The sequence below is a fragment of the Scyliorhinus torazame genome, chromosome 2, assembly GCF_047496885.1.
Source record: "Scyliorhinus torazame isolate Kashiwa2021f chromosome 2, sScyTor2.1, whole genome shotgun sequence".
NCBI classification, from domain to species: Eukaryota; Metazoa; Chordata; class Chondrichthyes; order Carcharhiniformes; family Scyliorhinidae; genus Scyliorhinus; species Scyliorhinus torazame.
Genome location: NC_092708.1, coordinates 267,879,253 through 267,899,898, shown reverse-complemented (window position 1 = coordinate 267,899,898; position 20,646 = coordinate 267,879,253). Strand labels below are relative to the sequence as shown.

Below are 20,646 nucleotides of genomic sequence, written 5' to 3'. Positions count from 1 at the left end.
AGACGGGCATCGCGCCGGCCCAAAGGTGCGGAATGCTCCGCATCTTTGGGGGCCGAGCCCCAACATTGAGGGGCTAGGCCGACGCCGGAGGGATTTCCACCCCGCCAACTGGCGGAAATGGCGTTTGTTGCCCCGCCAGGTGGCGGAAATGGCGTTTGGTGCCCCGCCAGCTGGCGCGGAAATGCGCATGCGTGGGAGCGTCAGTGGCCGCCGACAGTTTCCCACGCATGCGCAGTGGGGAGAGTCTCTTCCGCCTCTGCCATGGTGGAGGCCGTGGCGGAGGCGGAAGGGAAAGCGTGCCCCCACGGCACAGGCCCACCCGTGGATCGGTGGGCCCCGATCGCGGGCCAGGCCACCGTGGGGGCACCCTCCGGGGTCAGATCGCCCCGCGCCCCCCCCCCAGGACCCCGGAGCCCGCCCACGCCGCCTGGTCCGCCGGTAAATACCAGCTTTGATTTACGCCGGCGGGACAGGCAATTTCTGGGCAAGACTTCGGCCCATCTGGGCCGGAGAATTGAGCGGGGGTTCCCGCCAACCGGCGCGGCACGATTCCCGCCCCCGCCCAATCTCCGGTACTTCGGCGGGGGCGGGATTCACGGCGGCCAACGGCCATTCTCTGACTCGGCGGGGGTCGGAGAATGACACCCCTGAAGTCAGCAGGACAGGAGATAAGTTGGTTAAGAGGGCATATGGCATACTTGCTTTTATTAGCTGAGGCATAAGAGCATGGAGGTTATGATGGAGCTGTACAAAATGCTTGTTGCACCACAGCTGAAGTATTCTTTTCAGTTTAGTAGATAGAATTTACAGTGCAGAAGGAGGCCATTTGGCCCATCGAGTCTGCACCGGCCCTTGAAAAGAGCACCCTACCCAAGCCCACACCTCCACCCTATCCACACACCTCCACCCTATCCCTGTAACCCCAACTAACCTTTTTGGATACTATGGGCAATTTAGCATGGCCAATCCACCTAACTTGCACGTCTTTGGACTGTGGGAGGAAACCGGAGCACCCGGAGGAGACCCACGCACACACGGGGAGAACGTGCAGACAGTGTCCGAAGCCGGGAATCGAACCCTGGACCCAGGAGCTGTGAAGCAAATGTGCTACAGTTCTGGCTGCCACACTATAGGAAGGATGTGATTGCACTATAAAAGACGCAGAGGAGCTTCACCAGGATGTTGCCTGGGCTGGAGTGTTTTAGGTATGAAAAGAGGCTGGTTAGGCAGATCCTTACAGCAGAGAAGACTGAGGGGTACCTGATTGAAGTGTACAAAATTATGAGGGACATAGATGGGTAGATAAGAATAAACATTTCTCCTTAGTAGAGGGGTCAATAACCAAAGGCATAGATTTAAGGTAAGGAGCAGGAGATTTGAGAATAAGCCTTTTCACTGAGAGGGTGGTTGGAATCTGAACTCACTGCTTGAAAGGGTGGTAGAGGAGCACTTAAGAACATTTAAGAAATATTTTGATGAGCTCTTGCCAGAGCATGCAAGGCCAAGGACCAAGTGCTGGAAAATGGGGTTACAATAGATAGGTGCTTGTTAGCCGACTGTTCAGATCCCAGACCAGACCCAAATATCTGTTAGAGCACCGGACAAGAACACCAGACACTTTTTTTTAAACTTGTGAAACTGTGGGGAAGGATACTTCACTCTAGGAGTGATTCCACTGACAAATAGGGATATGGTATATTAAAACAAACTATTATTAACATAGGATTAAACTACTTTAACATTACAGAGAATAGTGTACAATTAACAGTTAAACAATTCGTAACAATAAAAGGAAACACTTTATCTTCCAACTGATACTTTCTCTATCTCCAATCAAGCAACACACATTACAGGTTAAAAGCCACTTGCAAATAAAGTTAGCAAATACAGTTTGCAAATACAGTTGTACACTTGCTGTACACTTGCATAAAGATTTCTTGGAAGACTGCTTGAAGGGAGAGAGAGTGAGAGCATTTTAGGAAACATCCTGCAGATCCTTCTGACTGTGTTAGACTACTGCTTAACCTGACCATCTTTGGCAAAAGCTGCTGCTCAGCTTAAAGCTCCGAGCAAAAAAAGGCTCCTCCCATTAATTACATCATCTCTATCTCACTGACGGGGTTTTGACAATCACACTAGGGCTAACCACAACCGCTCAATTATCTAAACTCCAGGGAACCTTCTTTCTAGCAACAAAAAGTTTATCAGCCCTATATAGATAAATAATTACCTGATTGGAGTGAATGATAATCTCACTTTCACGACATCTTAATTGCACCTTTTGCAGACATAGGGGGCGCGATTCTCCCGTGCTGCGCCGAATGGGAGAACCGCTGTTCGCGCCATTTTTTCCTGCGGTGCCGGTCCAACACTGCTTTGCAATTCTCCCAGACGGCAAGAAGGCGTCATCGAGGTCGGCGCTGCACCTGCCGGAGAATTGCCCGAGGTACCAAGTACGGCGATTCTCTGGGCCCCCCACTATTCGGCGGCCCGGATGGGTCGAAGTCCTGACGGCGTGACCCCAGGTCACGCCGTCGCCGTTCACAAAGGTAAATAAATTCGTCAGCCAGTCATGCTGACAATGTGGAGGAAGGAGGTGAGTGCCCGGCCTCACCGTCGGCAGCAGGAGGTGATGTCCACGGCCGGTGCTGGGGCAGCGGGTGGCGGGCTCTTGGAGTAGGATGCCACAGTGCCCAGGGGGGGGGTTTGGAGGAGGATGCCGCAATGCCCGGGGGGGGGGGGGGGGGGGAATGGGAGGGGGGGGGGGGAGTTGGAGGAGGGGGTGGAGGAAGGAGGGGGTGGTGGAGGAAGGAGGAGGGGGTGGAGGAAGGAGGAGGGGGTGGAGGAAGGAGGGGGGGTGGAAGAAATGATGCCGCCGTGCTGTTGGGGAGGGGGGTGAGGTCGGGCACGGTTACCCGCGGGAGCGACATGCCAGCCGGCCTTCCATGGCAGGACGGTGGCGAAGACACGCTTCCAAGTGCAGGCCACGCTGATGGGCCAAGGCAAGTGGTGCCTCAAAGAGGAGGGACGAGGTTAAGTGCGTGGTGGACAGAGACTGTGGGTAGGGCGAAGGTTGCTTGTGTGTCTGCAGCGGTAGCAGGCAGCCGGGACACCCATGTATCTCATGGGCCCTGTCTGTCGAGGTGTCAAAGCGCCATCGTTAAACATGTTGTTGTCGTCTCTCCTTCCCAACACCCCCCCCCCCCCCCCTTCCATCCGTGTAGGTCGTTATGTTCGCGCACCATACAACAATGTTCCCTGTTTGCCGCCGTGGCGGGAGCGGTTGCCCTGCTGGTCGCCATTCTTCGCCGCCGACGCAGGCGGCTCAGGCCAGCTGCTGCAGCGGCGGCTGCAGCTGAGGGTCTGGCTGCAGAGGGCCCCGTGCCAGCCGCTCATGCTGCAGGCCCTCCCGCCCGACAGGTGCATGAGGAGGCGGAGGGTGGCAATGACCCACCACATCGTCGGGCATGCGGAGGACGCTGAATCAGATCCTGGTGGGGTGCAGGGGGAGGTGCAAGAGCAGCTGGTGGTGCCCCATGCGGCCTCGAGTGTATCAGCACCGCATGTCGTTCCAGGAGCTTCCGGGTACAGCATGCAGGAGGAGACTCCGATTGAGTCGGGAGACCGTGGCACAAATATGCCATCTTGTGGCACACCTGGCACCATGTGGAACGGGGGAGGACATGCTATCCCGGTGCCATCAAGGTGACGGTTGCCCTCAATTTCTTCGCAATGGGGTCCTTCCAGGCGGCGAGCGGGGACCTGTCTGGAATCTCGCAGGAATCGGTGCACCGGTGCATCCGGGCCGTCACCGACGCCCTGTATGACATCGCGGACAGATACATTAATTTTCCAGAGAACCGCGCACACCAGGCTGACCGGGCAGTGGGATTCGCCTCCGTGGCCAGGATACCAATGGTCCAGGGGGTGATTGATGGGGAGCACGTCGGCATGCGGCCACCCTCGGACAACAGGGACGTTTTCCTGAACAGACAGGGCGACCACTCGATGAACATTCAGGTGGTCTGCGACCATCGCATGAAGATAATGCACGTGTGCGCCCAGTACCCTGGCAGCGTGCATGATGCTTTCATACTGGCTCATTCGTTCATCCCCGCTATTTTCGAGGGACCCGCCCCCCCTGGCTGAGGGGCTGGTTGCTGGGCGATAGGGGTTACCCGTTGCGGTCGTAGCTGATGATGCCTATATGGAGGCCAAAGGCCGACGCGGAGTCCCGCTATAATGAGGCCCATGCTGCAACCAGGGGTGTTGTGAAGAGGTGCTTTGGCCACCTGAAGATGAGGTTTCGGTGCCTGGACCGCTCTGGATGGGCCCTGCAGTACGACCCCGACCGGGCCGGGCGCATAGTTGTGGTCTGCTGCGTCTTGCACAACATTGCCCAGCAGAGGGGCGAGGTCCTGGAGGAGGATGCACAGGGGGAGCCCGATGCCTCTGAACATGAGGAGGAGGAGGAGGATGGGGGGGGGGGGGGGGGGGGTGGGGGGGGGGCACAGACACGACCTGGGGGCGGGATATGGCCGGGAGGCTGCACGACGACACCTGCTAGGAGAGCGAGCACGCGACGCGTTGATTGCCGCACGTTTCACAAACTAGGGGGAGGGCATCGCTGAGCAAGGCACTTGCACCACGGATTGCACACAACCGCACCACCCAGCACCCCCCACTTCCCACACCATCGCACAACCCAGCGCCCACACCGCCACTTTCACAGCACCTTACACCTGCGGCACATCGGGAATGTTTTGACATTGTTGCTTGTGTCAGCGGGTGTGATCAGTGCCATGTTAAGTGATGACAACCCACTCTGCGATGAGCTGTGAGCTCCGGATCGCTAGACAATGTCTGACTCATGGCCACAGCTACACCCTCCACCTCGGTGGTCCCTGAATGCGTCACGGACAACCCACCATGTGGGGCAACAGGCGTCGGTGTGCAGAGGGCGACCGGGTGTTGGGGGGAGAGAACACACACCCGGCCTCACCGTTGCACGGAACTTCGACCCCCAGCATCACTCGGTTCCCCTCACGACCCCTCAGGCACTGGACATAGCACAGAGGCACCTAGGTTTGGTGTCGCAGTGAATTTAATCGTGACATTCACATAGAAGTGCCCTAGCCTCTACAACTAAGCTGTGCCCTGCACTCGTGCCAACTTACTACGTGTCGAACGTCTTGGCCTTACGGGCCCTACCACTACGTCTTGGTGTTTCCCCAGACGGTGCAGCAGGAGTGGAGGCAGACTGCTGAGACTCCTGCCCTGCGATGTTGGCCCATTTCCTGAGGCGACTCGGCTTGGATGGGCCAGGCTGCTCGGCGGGCGTGCTGGATATCGTGGTGCCATCCTTCTCTGCCCGCTGTCCACCAGATGCACCAGGGAGGGAACGGGGGGAGTCCGAGTGTTGCCTGACCTCCCTTGCTGGAGTAACCAGGACGGCCACCAGAACCTCCTCCTCCCTCGGGCAGCCCGGTGGCCCCCGGGCCTCACTGTGGGACGGTGGTGCCCGCGGAGACATGCGCCGTGGCACCACCGACACCTGGCGCTGCCAGTCCTGGAGGCCCGCTGTGGAATCGACCAGGGTCTGAACGTTCCCAGCAATGGTGCTCAGGGAGTGCGCCATCCCTGTCAGGGACTGCGCAACCTCCCGCTGGGATTCTGCGACGCCACCCAGCGCGTTGCCTAGGCCGCCAATGCTCTCAGCGAAGGCCTGCTGGAACAGGGCCATGGCCTGCTGTGACTGGGCCAGACCCCGGAGCACGGCAGCAATGTCCAGTTGGCTCTGGCGCATGGCTGCCTGTGAGAGGGCAGCCCAGTCCTGGGTCACGGGTGACGTGTGCATATCAAGCCCCACGCCTTGCAGAACCTGACCCATGGCCGAAACCGTTGCATCCATTGCCTCCACCGCGGACGCCACCCGTGCGGTGTCGGCCTGGGTGGCAGCCATGACCGGCACCAGTCCCTGCTCCTGGGCGCGGATGACTCCTCCAACCGTCTGCAATTGCTGGAAGACGGCCGTCATCCCGTTGTCCACTCCCAGGGTTTCCAAATGCATCGGGTCTGTGGGTGGGTCTAGTAAGTCCAGGAACCCGGGAACGTCTGGACGGCAGCTGTGTGCTGGGGCTGGGCTGCCCTCTGACTGTCCAGCCCCTCGGCTGCTCCTACCTCCACCTGCTGTACCGGTTCGACTGTGTGGTGTGCACCAGTAAGTGAGCCCGAAGCCTCATCACTAATGTGCCCAACCGAGGTGAGTGTATCTGCGATGGTGGACATTGTGGGTGACAGCAGTGCCGCAAACTCAAGCTCATCATCTGTCCCCAGGTCTGGGGGCTCCTGGGTCGATCTTTGGGACTGGCGCTACTAGTCCGCGGCCCACGTTAGGTGCCGTGTCGACTGTCTGGCCGTCCTCTGTATGTCACTGTCCACAGTCCGAGTCCTCTCTCCGTCACTGTCCTGGCTCGCAGCCCTCTCCTTGTCCGACTCACAGCCATCAGTGTCCTCAATGTCCGTCGTCTCTTCGCCCCTGTCGTGTCTGTCCGTCCTCTGTGCGTCCCCCTCCAGTGCCATGCCCTCAGGGGAGGGCCCTCCTGTCACTCTTCCTTGCCCCCTCTGCCGTGCGTCCGTGGGGGCGGATGTGCTTGCATCTGGACGACGGGGGCTTCTTTGCGACGTTCCTGGATGATCGGCTCCTGGCCCTGCTGATGACAATGAGGCATGTATCGTTAGACACTCGGAGTCGGGTGTGGGGGGGGCATTTAGAGGGGGTGCAGTGTCACGGGGTTAGAGGGTGGAGGGGGCATTGTGAGTGGGTGCAGTGTCAGGAAGGGTTAGGGGGTGGAGGGGGCATTGTGAGTGGGTGCAGTGTCAGGGGGGGTTAGGGGGTGGGGGGGCATTGTGAGCATCAGAGTTAGGCGGTCACCATCAAGATGTGCAGATGCTGTCACCATTATGACTGGGTGGGGTCCCTTGGCACCACGCCATGGCAGCTCTCAGTGGGGGGTGTTGCCCATGTGGGTCGGGTACAACGTGGTATCCCCAACCCCCCCACCCCCCTGCGTGGGCAGAGGGGGGGGCCACGATACGTGATGGGGGGGAGGGGGTTTGGCCCAGGGGAACCCTCGGGGTACTTACCCTGGCAGCCCTCGTGAGGTCGTGGAGCTTATTGCGGCACTGTTCTCCAGACCGGTGGGTGTGCCCCACAGCGCTTACCACGGTGGCCACCTCACACCAGCCGCGCCTCACAGTGGTAGCTGGTTGCCGGTGCCCACGCCTTGGACACAAAATGTGCCCTTTTACGGCATCCAGCATAGTGTCCAGATTACTGTCCCTGAACCTGGGAGCGGCACGGCGGGGCTCAGTCATCTCCATCGGTCGGATCCTCTGTGCGTGCATCGCGCACTTTCAATGACACGGCACGGCATCAGCCGATCGTCGCGCGATGACGCCGCCGCTCTGGCGCCATGCCCACCGCGTTTCTTGCGGCCCTGCTGCTGGCCCCTTATCGGGGCCTGAATTGATCGTGCCCGAGGCCGTTTCGCGCCGTCGTGAAACGCGACGGCTTTCCCCACGGTGCGGACACTCTGCCTCATTCTCGGAGAATCGCGCCCAGGGTCTGCCTGTATGTTAAACCAGGATTTAAAACGATATTACTGCAATGCAAAAATATATATCTTCACAAAGGCTTAATAACATTACTGCAATCTATCTAAAAAATTCTTACATTCGTCACACCAGCACAGACATGATAGGCCAAAGGCCTTCTTTCTGTGCTGCAAAATTCTATGGCTCGATGACTCACGGGGCTGCTACATCATATTTTGGCTCAGTCATAGTTATGAACAAGTTCATGATAGGCATCCTTAAAGGTACATGCACATCTAATCCCATTTCATTTGAAATTAGAAAGTTACCCTTTGACAATCAAGCTACTTACATGAAAACAAAAAAAAACATTTCTGAATATACCATTGTACCAAACAATAGATTTCTAAGTCTCTGGAATGTGTCGGTGGTTTGCGTATCCTTCCCGACTTATTTACAGTGATCTTGGTTGGAGACTGTTGTATGTTTTCAGAACGCTGCTTAGACCTCTGAGACATATTCGCAATTGGATTACTCGGTGCCTCTGGTTGTGATATTGTTCTGACTTGGCATCAGTTTTGATACACGGTTATGCAATTTCGTGTTCTTACTTCAAACGTTTTTTAAAATAAATTTAGAGTATCCAATTATTTTTTGTCCAATTAAGGGGCAATTTAGTGTAGCCAATTCACCTACCCTGCACATCATTTTGGGTTGTGGGGGTGAGACCCACACAGACACGGGGAGAATGTGCAAACTCCACATGGACAGTGACCCAGAGCCAGGATCAAACCCGGGTCCTCAGCGCCGTATCATGTTCGTACTTGATACGATCTTGGTCCTGGGCATAGGCCGATGGTTTCTGTTGGATTCCATGGGCGATCAGTTGAGTGTTCGACTCAAATTCTTTGTCCGATGTTCAGGTTGTGTAATTCGTTACGCGCATTCTGGTCAAGGATGTCTTTCATCTTTCCGTGTTTTTCAATTTGTGCAAAGTGTATTCCTGGGAAATTAATCGCAAAATATTGTCCGCACTTGTCTGCTGAATAGCGCTAACAGGAAAAGAGTACGTGCACTTGCCTGCTGAATAATACTAACAGAGAAAGAGTGTCTACACCGGTCTTCCAAATAATACTAACATGGAAAGAATTTCTGCACTTGTCCACTGAATAATGCTAACAGCGAAAGAGTCTCCACACTTGTCTTATAAATAATACTAACGGAGAAAAAGTGTCCATACCTGTCTGTTGAATAATACTATTGGGGGGGAAACGGCGAATGCCCGAGGGGGGGGGCTCGAGGAGGTGGAGGGCGCGAGCTAGTGGATGGCCTAAAAAGGGTGATGGCTAGTGGGCGGGGGTGGGGGTGGGGGGTGGGGTCGGGGTGGGGTCGGGAGCCCCCCCCCCCCCCCCCCCCCCGACCAGGCTGATTACATGGAAGAATAGAGGGTTGAATGGGCCGGTCAAGAGGTCAAGAATGTGTTTGCGCATTTGAGGGGGCTGAAGGCGGATGTGGCAATGCTCCAGGAGACTCACCTAAAGGTTATAGACCAGATGAGATTGAGGAAGGGGTGGGTCAGTCAAGTGTTCCACTCAGGGCTGGACTCAAAGACCAGGGGGGTAGCGATCTTGACCAATAAACGTGTGGCATTCGAGGCAGGGAGAATCATGTCAGACACGGGGGGTAGATACATAATGGTGAGTGGGAAGCTGGAGGGGGTGCGAGTGGTACTCGTGAATATATATTCTCCAAATTGGGACGATGTGGAATTTATGAGACGGGTTTTAGGTAAGATCCCAGACTTAGAGTCACATAATCTGATCATGGGAGGAGATTTTAACACAGTCATTGATCCGGAATTGGACCAGTCAAAATCCAGGACAGGGAGGAGGCTGGCTGCGGCAAAGGAATTGAAGGGGTTTATGGAACAGATGGGGGAAGTAGACCCATGGAGGTTTGCACGGCCAAGGGCAAAGGAGTTTTCTTTTTTCTCACATGTCCACAAGGTATAGTCTCGCATCAACTTTTTTGTTCTGAGCAGGGCGCTAATACAGGGGGTGGTGGATACTGAGTACTCAGCAATCGCAGTGTCGGATCATGCCTCACATTGGGTGGATCTACAGGTTAGTGTGGAGAGAGGGCAACGCCCGCTTTGGAGACTGGATGTGGGGTTACTAGCGGATGAAGCGATCTGTGGGTGGGTTAACAAGTCCATCCAGAACTACCTGGAAACAAATGATACGGGTGAGGTCTCTGCAGCGACAGTTTGGGAAGCTTTGAAGGCAGTAGTCAGAGGGGAATTAATCTCGATACAGGCCCACAGAGAAAAGACGGAACGGGTCGAGAGGGATAGGTTAGTGGAGGAGATACTCCAGGTGGAGAGGAGATACTCGGAGGCCCCAGACTCAGGGCTACTGAGGGAGCGGCGGAGGTTACAGGCGGAGTTTGGGCTGTTGACCACAGGGAAAGCGGTGGAACAGTTGAGGAAGGCAAGGGGGGCGATTTATGAGGACGGGGAAAAGGCAAGCAGAATGTTGGCGCACCAGCTCAGGAAAAGGGGGGCGGCCAGGGAGATAGGGAAAGTAAAGAGTAGAAACGGGAATACTGTCCTGGACCCAGTGGGTTGAATGAGGTGTTTAAGGACTTTTATAGTAAATTATATGAGTCGGAACCCCAGGCTGGGGTGGAGGGGTTGGGGCAGTTTTTGGATCAGTTGAGGTTTCCGAGGGTAGATGAGGATCTGGTGGAAGGGCTGGGAGCCCCAATTGAGTTTGAGGAAATAATCGAGGGGCTGGAGGGCATACAGTCAGGCAAGGCCCCGGGGCCTGACCGCTATCCGGTGGAGCTCTATGAAGTTTTCAGAAATATTGAGCCCACTGCTGGTGAGGGCATTTAATGAAGCAAGAGAGAAGGGAGTCCTCCCCCCAACAATGTCGCAGGCCTCGATTTCATTGATCCTGAAACGGGAGAAGGATCCGGAGCAATGTGGGTCATACATGCCGATTTCTCTACTGAATGTGGATGCCAAACTGCTGGCTAAGATACTGGCCACAAGGATGGAGAATTGTGTCCCGGGGTGATAGGGGAAGACCAGACGGAAGTTGTAAAGGGCAGGAAACTCAAGGCCAATGTTCGAAGGCTTTTAAATGTTATTATGATGCCCTCAGAAGGAGGGGAGGTGGAGGTGGTGATAGTGATGGATGCGGAGAAGGCTTTTGATCGGGTGGAGTGGAATTACCTGTGGGAGGCGCTGGGGAGGTTTGGGTTTGGTGAGGGCTTTATTGACTGGGTGTGGTTGCTCTATCAGGCCCCAGTAGCGATTGTGTGAATGAACCGGCTGAGGTCGGGGCATTTTAAACTACACCGAGGGACGAGGCCCTCTCCCCGCTACTGTTTGCTCTAGCCATCAAGCCATTGGTCATGGCATTAAAAGCCTCTGGGAACCGGAAAGGGCTGGTTCGGGGGGGGGGGGGGGGGGGGGGGGGGGGGGGGGGGGGAATGGTAGGAAAGAGCTTTCGGTATCTGGGAATCCAGGTGGCCCGGGAATGGGAGGCACTGCACAAGTTAAACCTATCCCAGTTGGTAGAACAAATGAAAGGGGACTTTAAGAGATGGGACATGCTCCCGTTATCACTGGCAGGGATGGTACAGAGTGTGATAATGACGGTCCTCCCCAGATTTCTGTTTGTCTTCCAGTGCCTCCCCATCTTCATCTCGAGGGCCTTTTTCAAGCGGGTGAATAAGATTATTTTGGGCTTTGTGTGGGCGAGTAAAACCCCGCGAGTGAAGAAAGTGTTGCTGGAGCGCAGTCGGGGGGAGGAGGGGTGGGGGGGGGGGGTGGATTGGCGTTGCCGAACGTCTGCAATTACTACTGGGCGGCTAAGATAGCCATGGTTAGGAAGTGGGAAGTGGGGGAGGGGTCGGCATGGGAACGGATGGAGGCGGCGTCATGTAAAGACACCAGTTCGGGAGCACTGATAACGGCACCTCTTCCGTTCTTGCCAGTCCGATACGTCACAAGTCCGGTGATGGTGGCGGCTTTGAGAATCTGGGGGCAGTGGAGGAGATATAAGAGAGTGGAGGGAGCATCGGTTTGGACCCTGATTTATAATAACCACAGGTTTGTACCGGGTAGGGTAGATGGCGGGTTCCGGAGTTGGCAGAGGACAGGAATTAGAAGGATGGGGATCTATTTATAGATGGGAGCTTTCCCAGCTTGAATGCTTTGGAGGATAAATTTAAATTGCCACCAGGGAATGGTTTTAGGTATTTGCAGGTGCGAGACTTCCTGAGAAAACAGGTGCCGGCCTTTCCGCTGCTGCCGCCACGGGGGATACAGGATAGAGTAGTGTCCGGTACCTGGGTGGGAGAGGGGAGGGTATCGGATATTTACCAGGAGCTTTCGGAGGTGGAGGAAACCCCGGTGGAGGAGCTTAAGTGCAAGTGGGAGAACGAGCTAGGAGGAGAGATAGAGGCGGGTCTGTGGGCGGATGCCTTAAGCAGGGTTAATACATCCTCATCGTGCGCCAGGCTTAGCCTGATACAATTTAAGGTAGTCCACCGGGCGCACATGACAGCGGCTCGAATGAGTAAGTTCTTCGGGGTTGAGGATAGGTGTGCGAGGTGCGCGGGAAGCCCAGCAAATCATGTCTACATGTTTTGGGCATGCCCGAAGCTGGGAGGGTTTTGGCAGGGTTTTGCTAAGGCAATGTCCACAGTGCTAAAAACACGGGTGGTGCCGAGTCCGGAGGTAGCGATCTTTGGAGTGTCGGAAGATCCGGGAGTTCAGGGGGCGAAAGAGGCCGTTGTCTTGGCCTTTGCTTCCCTGGTAGCCCGGAGACGGATCTTGTTAATATGGAGGGACTCAAAGCCCCCGAGTGTAGAGACCTGGGTTAGTGACATGGCTGGGTTTCTCAGTCTCGAGAAAAGAAAGTTTGCCTTAAGGGGGTCAATGTTAGGGTTCACCCGGAGGTGGCAGCCATTCGTCGACTTTCTCGGGGGAAATTAAAATGCCAGCAGATGCAGTATTCCAAAGTGGGGGGGGGGGGGCATGGGGTATACAGGGGTATTGTTGTTGTATGGTTGAGGTGCGTGATGATTGGGCTGGGGGGGGAATGTTTATTTTATCATGTTGATGTCATTGTTTATGTCACTGTTATGAAATTTTTCAAATACCTCAATAAAAATATTATTTAAGAAAAAAAATAATACTAATGGGGAAAGAGTGCCCACACTTTTCTGTTGAATAATACTAATAGGGAAAAATTGTCCGTACTTGTCAAGTGAATAATTCTAATGGGGAACAATTGTCTGCACTTGTCAGGTGAATAATACTTCCATGCCACTCAAAGTCCATTCTGAGATGCATCGACCTTAAGCGTGGCCTTCTTAATCGCGTTCGAAGACTGAAGAGTTGATCGTCCTTCAGTTAATAACTTTCGCGGCTAATTGAAAATGTGTTTGTGATCCTTTTTTTCAAACAAATATTACTTCTTTCTTCAAACGTTCATGTGGAACTGAGGCTTTCTGGACAAAGTTAGGTATATAGTGTGAGTGGAAATAAAAGAAACTGAGGCAACGTTACAGATGATGTTTTGTCTTGTAGAGTGAGCCCTCTAGCTTGCTCGGGTCAGGACGAATGCCTGTGTCAGGCAAGATGTATTTGAAAAAGTTGATCTTTGTAGTGTTAATGTGAAGGGTTTCTGTACTTCTCAGTAAAATCATTAAAAATAAAACACGCTACCGCATTGTTACATTCATCTATCAGGCAATAATGTACCCATGATATGGCAAGGATCGTAAAACAGTATTGTAGGTTCTTTATTAGAAGATAAGATTGTATAGATACATTGATAACTAGGAGACTATGTACACATCTCCGACCTCTGCCACTGCTGCTTGTCGATTAATTTCAGAGTCATGGGACTACTGAACCCATCCTCTCTCAGTGGTCGTGACTGGCAACAGTTTAAGATACGTCCCCTTAAAGGTACATCTTCATCACATCACAACACTGCCCGTCACTGAACCAATATGCACACGACTCTTACTTGACACTCTCCCACCTTACTTGGCCCTGCTTGTCTCTCACCATCACCGCCCATCCCCCACCCCATCCTGACTGATACCCACCAAATCCCTACCCCATTCTCGCCCGGATCCTGTGTGGCTCACGATAGGGGATTCATTGTTGACTGTATATTTTTTGTTTATTCTGTTATCCTGTTTTCTTGACAGAATCCTAAAATTCGGGAGATTTTTAATGTGGAAAACCCGGAGTCCAATTTCTATACAAATGTCTCACCGTGGTGTCAGGGTCTGATTTTGTTAACCTGACTTTCGACAACTTTGTTGCTTTCAAGGAAAAAGTGGTCAAGGTAAGTGGCCTGTGTTGACTCACTACTCTGCAGCTAAGCCAACAGACAGGATGCTGGCAGGATGTAGGCTCTTCTTTGACACACTGTAATCACAGTAAAACCTTTACTTTCCACCATCACCACAGCTTCTAGAGCTACATGAACCTGACAAGGTAGACCAGGCCTCAGTTTAATGTTTCACCCTAAAGATGACACCACTGATAGTACACTGCTCCCTGAGTACTGCCCCTCCAAGCTGCAGCAATTTCTCAGTATTGTCCTCCGTCAGTGCCATTCTCCCTTGGCACTGCCCATCTGACAGTGTCGAACTCCCTCAATGCTACCCCTCTGGCAGTGCTGGACCCCCTCAGTGCTGTATTTCTGACAATGCTGCACTGCCTCAGTGCACCTCTCCAACAGTGTTGCATTCCCTCAATGCTATCCCTCTGACAATGTTGTGCTCTCTCAGTGCTGCGCTCCCTCAGTGCTGCCTCTCTAACACTCCAACACCAGCACACTCTTTAAGTGCTAATCCTCTGCAGTGCCACACTCCCTCAGTGCTGCTGATTCGACAGTGCCGCACTCCGTCAGTGTTAATCCTCCGACAGTGCCTCACTCCCTCAGTGTTTCCACCCCGACAGTGCTGCACTCCCTCAGTGCTATTCCACAATCAGTGCCGCACTCCTCCAGTGCTAGTAATTCAACAGTGTGGCACTTCCTCAGTGCAGCGCCTTCGACAGTGTCGGACTCCCTCAGTGCTATTCACAAACAGTGCTGCACTCCCTCCAGTGCTAATCCTCCGACAGTGCTGCACCCCCTCCAGTGCATGCTCCTTCAACAGTGTGGCACTCCCTCAGTGCAGCGCCTTCGACAGTGTCGGACTCCCTCAGTGCTATTCCACAAACAGTGCTGCACTCCCTCCAGTGCTAATCCTCCGACAGTGCTGCACCCCCTCCAGTGCATGCTCCTTCAACAATGTGGCACTCCCTCAGTGCTGCGCCTCGACAGTGTCGCACTCCCTCAGTGCTATTCCACAAACAGTGCTGCACTCCCTCCAGTGCATGCTCCTTCAACAGTGTGGCACTCCCTCAGTGCTGCGCCTCGACAGTGTCGCACTCCCTCAGTGCTATTCCACAAACAGTGCTGCACTCCCTCCAGTGCATGCTCCTTCAACAGTGTGGCACTCCCTCAGTGCAGCGCCTTCGACAGTGTCGGACTCCCTCAGTGCTATTCCACAAACAGTGCTGCACTCCCTCCAGTGCTAATCCTCCGACAGTGCTGCACCCCCTCCAGTGCATGCTCCTTCAACAGTGTGGCACTCCCTCCAGTGCTGCGCCTCAACAGTGTCGCACTCCCTCAGTGCTATTCCACAAACAGTGCTGCACTCCCTCCAGTGCATGCTCCTTCAACAGTGTGGCACTCCCTCAGTGCTGCGCCTCAACAGTGTCGCACTCCCTCAGTGCTATTCCACAAACAGTGCTGCACTCCCTCCAGTGCTAATCCTCCGACAGTGCTGCACTCCCTCCAGTGCTAATCCTCCGACAGTGCTGTACTCCCTCCAGTGCATGCTCCTTCAACAATGTGGCACTCCCTCAGTGCAGCGCCTTCGACAGTGTCGCACACCCTCAGTGCTATTCCACAAACAGTGCTGCACTCCCTCCAGTGCTAATCTCCGACAGTGCTGCACTCCCTCCAGTGCTAATCCTCCGGACAGTGCTGTACTCCCTCCAGTGCATGCTCCTTCAACAATGTGGCACTCCCTCAGTGCTGCGCCTCGACAGTGTCGCACACCCTCAGTGCTATTCCACAAACAGTGCTGCACTCCCTCCAGTGCTAATCCTCCGACAGTGCTGCACTCCCTCCAGTGCTAATCCTCCAACAGTGCTGTACTCCCTCCAGTGCATGCTCCTTCAACAATGTGGCACTCCCTCAGTGCAGCGCCTTCGACAGTGTCGCACACCCTCAGTGCTATTCCACAAACAGTGCTGCACTCCCTCCAGGCTAATCCTCCGACAGTGCTGCACTCCCTCCAGTGCTAATCCTCCGACAGTGCTGTACTCCCTCCAGTGCATGCTCCTTCAACAATGTGGCACTCCCTCAGTGCTGCGCCTCGACAGTGTCGCACACCCTCAGTTCCAAATTCCGACAGTGTCGCACTACCCACGACATGGTAGCACAGTGGTTAGCACAGTTGCTTCACAGCTCCAGGGTCCCAGGTTCAATTCCTGGTTTGGGTCACTGTCTGTGCAGAGTCTGATTATCAGCATTACCATTTCTATGAACACCATTACTGTTACCACCATCTTCATTAGCATCCTCACATGAAAACTAGATATGGGCAAATTCCCACTCTTTGGCATCACCTTCTTTCATAAGATGCGATGGGAAGGAGTGACTGTGAGTGAGGGAGCGAGTGTGTGTTAGTCAGAAGTGTGAGGGAAGGGAGTGAGTCTGATTAAAAGTATGGGGGGAGGGAGTGATGCGACCATCAATTCACACGAGGCAGGGAATTGAAGTGAACAGTGGCTTTAATCAGCTTGAACTGTGCCTGCCTGCGACTGCTCTGCACTGAGAGCCGCCTGCAGGGCAGCTGCTCTATATACCTCCCCCGAGGGGGGGAGCCACAAGGGCATCAACATGATACAATGCGGTGTAATACAATACAATGGTCCATAGGTGGAGCCCACAAGGGCAACAACATAGTACAATGCAATACAGTGGTGAATGGCTGCCATAATACACTCACCACAGGGAGTGAGTGTTAGTTGGAGATGTGAGGGGAGTGAATGGGTGTGAGTTAACCGTAGTTAATCTCTCCCTAAAGTTTGACAAATAGTCCAACAACATAGTCTCCGAACGCTAACAACATAGTCTCCGAACGCTGACTCACCAATTTATTTTTGACCAATTTAAGTGGCCCTCTTGACTAAAAATCAACTGAATTTAGTTGATTCATTAGACCATCCATAATTGTTGAGGCCTGTTTAGCTCAGTTGGCTGGGCAGCTAACTTGTGATGCAGAGCAAGGCCCACAGCACATGTTCAATTACTGTACCAGCTGAGGTTATTTTTTTTTAAAATATATTTTATTCAAGGTTTTTTGGCCAAGCATAACAGCACATAGCGTTTCCTTTACACAGCAATAAAACAATATAAATAACAATGGCCAGTTTTAAACAAGTAAATAAATAATATATGAACAAAATCAAAAATAAAACTAAATGGCAACTGCCTTGTCCACGATAAATACTCTCCAAAAATACAATCCAACAATCCAATATACAATTACATATACCAACTACCTATACATATACAATAACATCCCTGAGAGTCCTTCCGATTCCTTCCCCCCCCCCCCGCCACCCCCCCCCCCCCCCGCCACCCCCCCCCCCCCCCACCCCCCCCCCCCCCCCCCCCCGGGTTGCTGCTGCTGTCTTCTTCTTTTCCATTCCCTCTATCTTTCTGTGAGGTATTTGACGAACGGTTGCCACCGCCTGGTGAACCCTTGAGCCGACCCCCTTAGAACGAACTTAATCCGTTCCAACTTTATAAACCCTGCCATGTCCTTTATCCAGGTCTCCACACCCGGGGGCTTGGCTTCCTTCCACATTAACAATATCCTGCGCCGGGCTACGAGGGACGCAAAGGCCAAAATATCAGCCTCTCTCGCCTCCTGCACTCCGGGCTCTTCTGCAACCCCGAATATAGCCAACCCCCAGCTTGGTTCGACCTGGACCCCCACCACCTTCGAAAGCACCTTTGCCACCCCCACCCAAAACCCCTGTAGTGCCGGGCATGACCAGAACATGTGGGTATGATTCGCTGGGCTTCTCAAGCATCTCGCACACCTATCCTCTACTCCAAAAAATTTACTGAGCCGTGCTCCAGTCATATGCGCCCTGTGTAACACCTTAAATTGTATCAGGCTTAGCCTGGCACACGAGGACGATGAGTTTACCCTACTTAGGGCATCAGCCCACAGCCCCTCCTCAATCTCCTCCCCCAGCTCTTCTTCCCATTTCCCTTTCAGCTCATCTACCATGATCTCCCCCTCGTCCCTCATTTCCCTATATATGTCTGACACCTTACCGTCCCTCACCCATGTCTCTGAGATCACTCTGTCCTGCACCTCCTGCGTCGGGAGCTGCGGGAATTCCCTCACCTGCCGCCCCGCAAAAGCCCTCAGTTGCATATACCGAAATGCATTCCCTTGGGGCAACCCATATTTTTCCATCAGCGCTCCCAGACTCGCAAACGTCCCATCTACGAACAGATCTCTCAATTGTGTTATCCCTGCTCTTTGCCATGCTCCAAATCCCCCATCCATTCTCCCAGGAACAAACCTATGGTTATTTCTTATCGGGGACCGCACCGAGGCTCCCGTCTTTCCCCTGTGCCGTCTCCACTGCCCCCAGATTTTCAGTGTAGCCACCACCACCGGGCTTGTGGTGTATTTCTTCGGTGAGAACGGCAACGGCGCCGTCACCATAGCTTGTAGGCAAGTCCCCCTACAGGACGCCCTCTCCAATCTCTTCCACGCCGCTCCCTCCTCTTCTCCCATCCACTTACACACCATTGAGATATTGGCGGCCCAGTAGTACTCACTTAGGCTCGGTAGTGCCAGCCCCCACCCCTGTCCCTACTACGCTGCAAAAATCCCCTCCTCACTCTCGGGGTCTTCCCGGCCCACACAAAACTCATAATACTCTTCTCAATTCTTTTGAAAAAAGCCTTCGTGACCACCACCGGGAGGCACTGAAACACAAAAAGGAATCTCGGGAGGACCACCATTTTAACCGCCTGCACCCTCCCTGCCAGGGACAGGGACACCATGTCCCATCTCTTAAAGTCCTCCTCCATCTGTTCCACCAACCGCGTTAAATTTAGCCTATGCAATGTACCCCAATTCTTGGCTATCTGGATCCCCAAGTACCGAAAGTCCCTTGTTACCTTCCTCAACGGTAAGTCCTCTATTTCTCTGCTCTGCTCCCCTGGATGCACCACAAACAACTCACTTTTCCCCATGTTCAATTTATACCCTGAGAAATCTCCAAACTCCCCAAGTATCCGCATTGTCTCTGGCATCCCCTCCGCCGGGTCCGCCACATATAACAACAAATCATCCGCATACAGAGATACCCGGTGTTCTTCTCCTCCCCTGAGTACTCCCCTCCACTTCCTGGAACCCCTCAATGCTATTGCCAGGGGCTCAATCGCCAGTGCAAACAATAATGGGGACAGAGGACATCCTTGCCTCGTCCCTCTATGGAGCCGAAAATATTCAGACCCCCGTCCATTCGTGACCACGCTCGCCATCGGGGCCCTATACAGCAGCTGTACCCATCTTATATACCCATCTCCAAAGCCAAATCTCCTCAGCACCTCCCACAAATAATCCCACTCCACTCTATCAAATGCTTTCTCGGCATCCATCGCCACCACTATCTCCGCTTCCCCCTCTGGTGGGGGCATCATCATTACCCCTAGCAGCCTCCGTATATTCGTATTCAGCTGTCTCCCCTTCACAAACCCAGTTTGGTCCACATGGACCACCCCCGGGACACAATCCTCTATCCTCATTGCCATTACTTTGGCCAGAATCTTAGCGTCCACGTTCAGGAGGGAAATAGGACTATAGGACCCGCATTGCAGCGGGTCTTTTTCCTTCTTTAGGAGGAGCGATATCGTTGCCTCTGACATAGTCGGGGGCAGCTGCCCCCTTTCCCTCGCCTCATTAAAGGTTCTCATCAGTAGCGGGGCCAGCAAGTCCACATATTTCCTATAAAATTCAACTGGGAATCCGTCTGGTCCCGGAGCCTTCCCCGCCTGCATGCTCCTAATTCCTTTCACTACTTCCTCCGTTTCAATCTGTGCTCCCAGTCCCACCCTCTCCTGCTCCTCCACCTTAGGAAATTCCAGCTGGTCCAGAAAACACATCATTCTCTCCTTCCCATCCGGGGGCTGAGCTTCATATAATCTTTCATAGAATGCCTTGAACACTCCATTCACCCTCTCTGCTCCCCGCTCCATCTCTCCCTCCTCATCTCTCACTCCACCTATCTCCCTCGCTGCTCCCCTTTTCCTCAGTTGGTGGGCCAGCAACCCGCTCGCCTTCTCCCCATATTCGTACTGTACGCCCTGTGCCTTCCTCCACTGTGCCTCCGCATTACCCGTAGTCAGCAAATCAAATTCTACATGTAGCCTTTGCCTTTCCCTGTACAGTCCCTCCTCCGGTGCCTCCGCATATTGCCTGTCCACCCTCAGAAGTTCTTTCAGCAACCGCTCCCGTTCCCTACCCTCCTGCTTTCCTTTATGTGCCCTGATTGATATCAGCTCCCCTCTAACCACTGCCTTCAGCGCCTCCCAGACCACTCCCACCTGGACCTTCCCAATATCATTGAGTTCCAAGTACCTTTCAATACACCCCCTCACCCTTAAGCACACACCCTCGTCCGCCAATCGTCCCATGTCCATTCTCCAGGGTGGACGCTGTTCTTTTTCCTCCACTATCTCCAAGTCCACCCAATGTGGAGCGTGATCCGAAATAGCTATAGCCGTATATTCCGTCCCCGTCACCTTCGGGATCAGCGCCCTTCCCAAAACAAAAAAGTCTATCCGTGAATAAACTTTGTGGACATAGGAGAAAAACGAAAACTCCTTACTCCTCGGTCTACTAAATCTCCAGGGGTCTACT

The 20,646-nt window shown here is 53.8% G+C and overlaps 1 protein-coding gene across 1 annotated transcript in view; it reads left to right on the top strand.

Moving 5' to 3' along the window:
- LOC140407222 (1-phosphatidylinositol 4,5-bisphosphate phosphodiesterase beta-2-like) overlaps positions 1-20,646 on the top strand; it is a 190,485-nt gene that overhangs the window by 17,333 nt on the left and 152,506 nt on the right. The window contains 2 exon segments of the mRNA XM_072494874.1: positions 13,834-13,879; positions 13,882-13,973. Of these exon segments, the coding sequence (XP_072350975.1) occupies positions 13,834-13,879; positions 13,882-13,973 (138 nt within the window).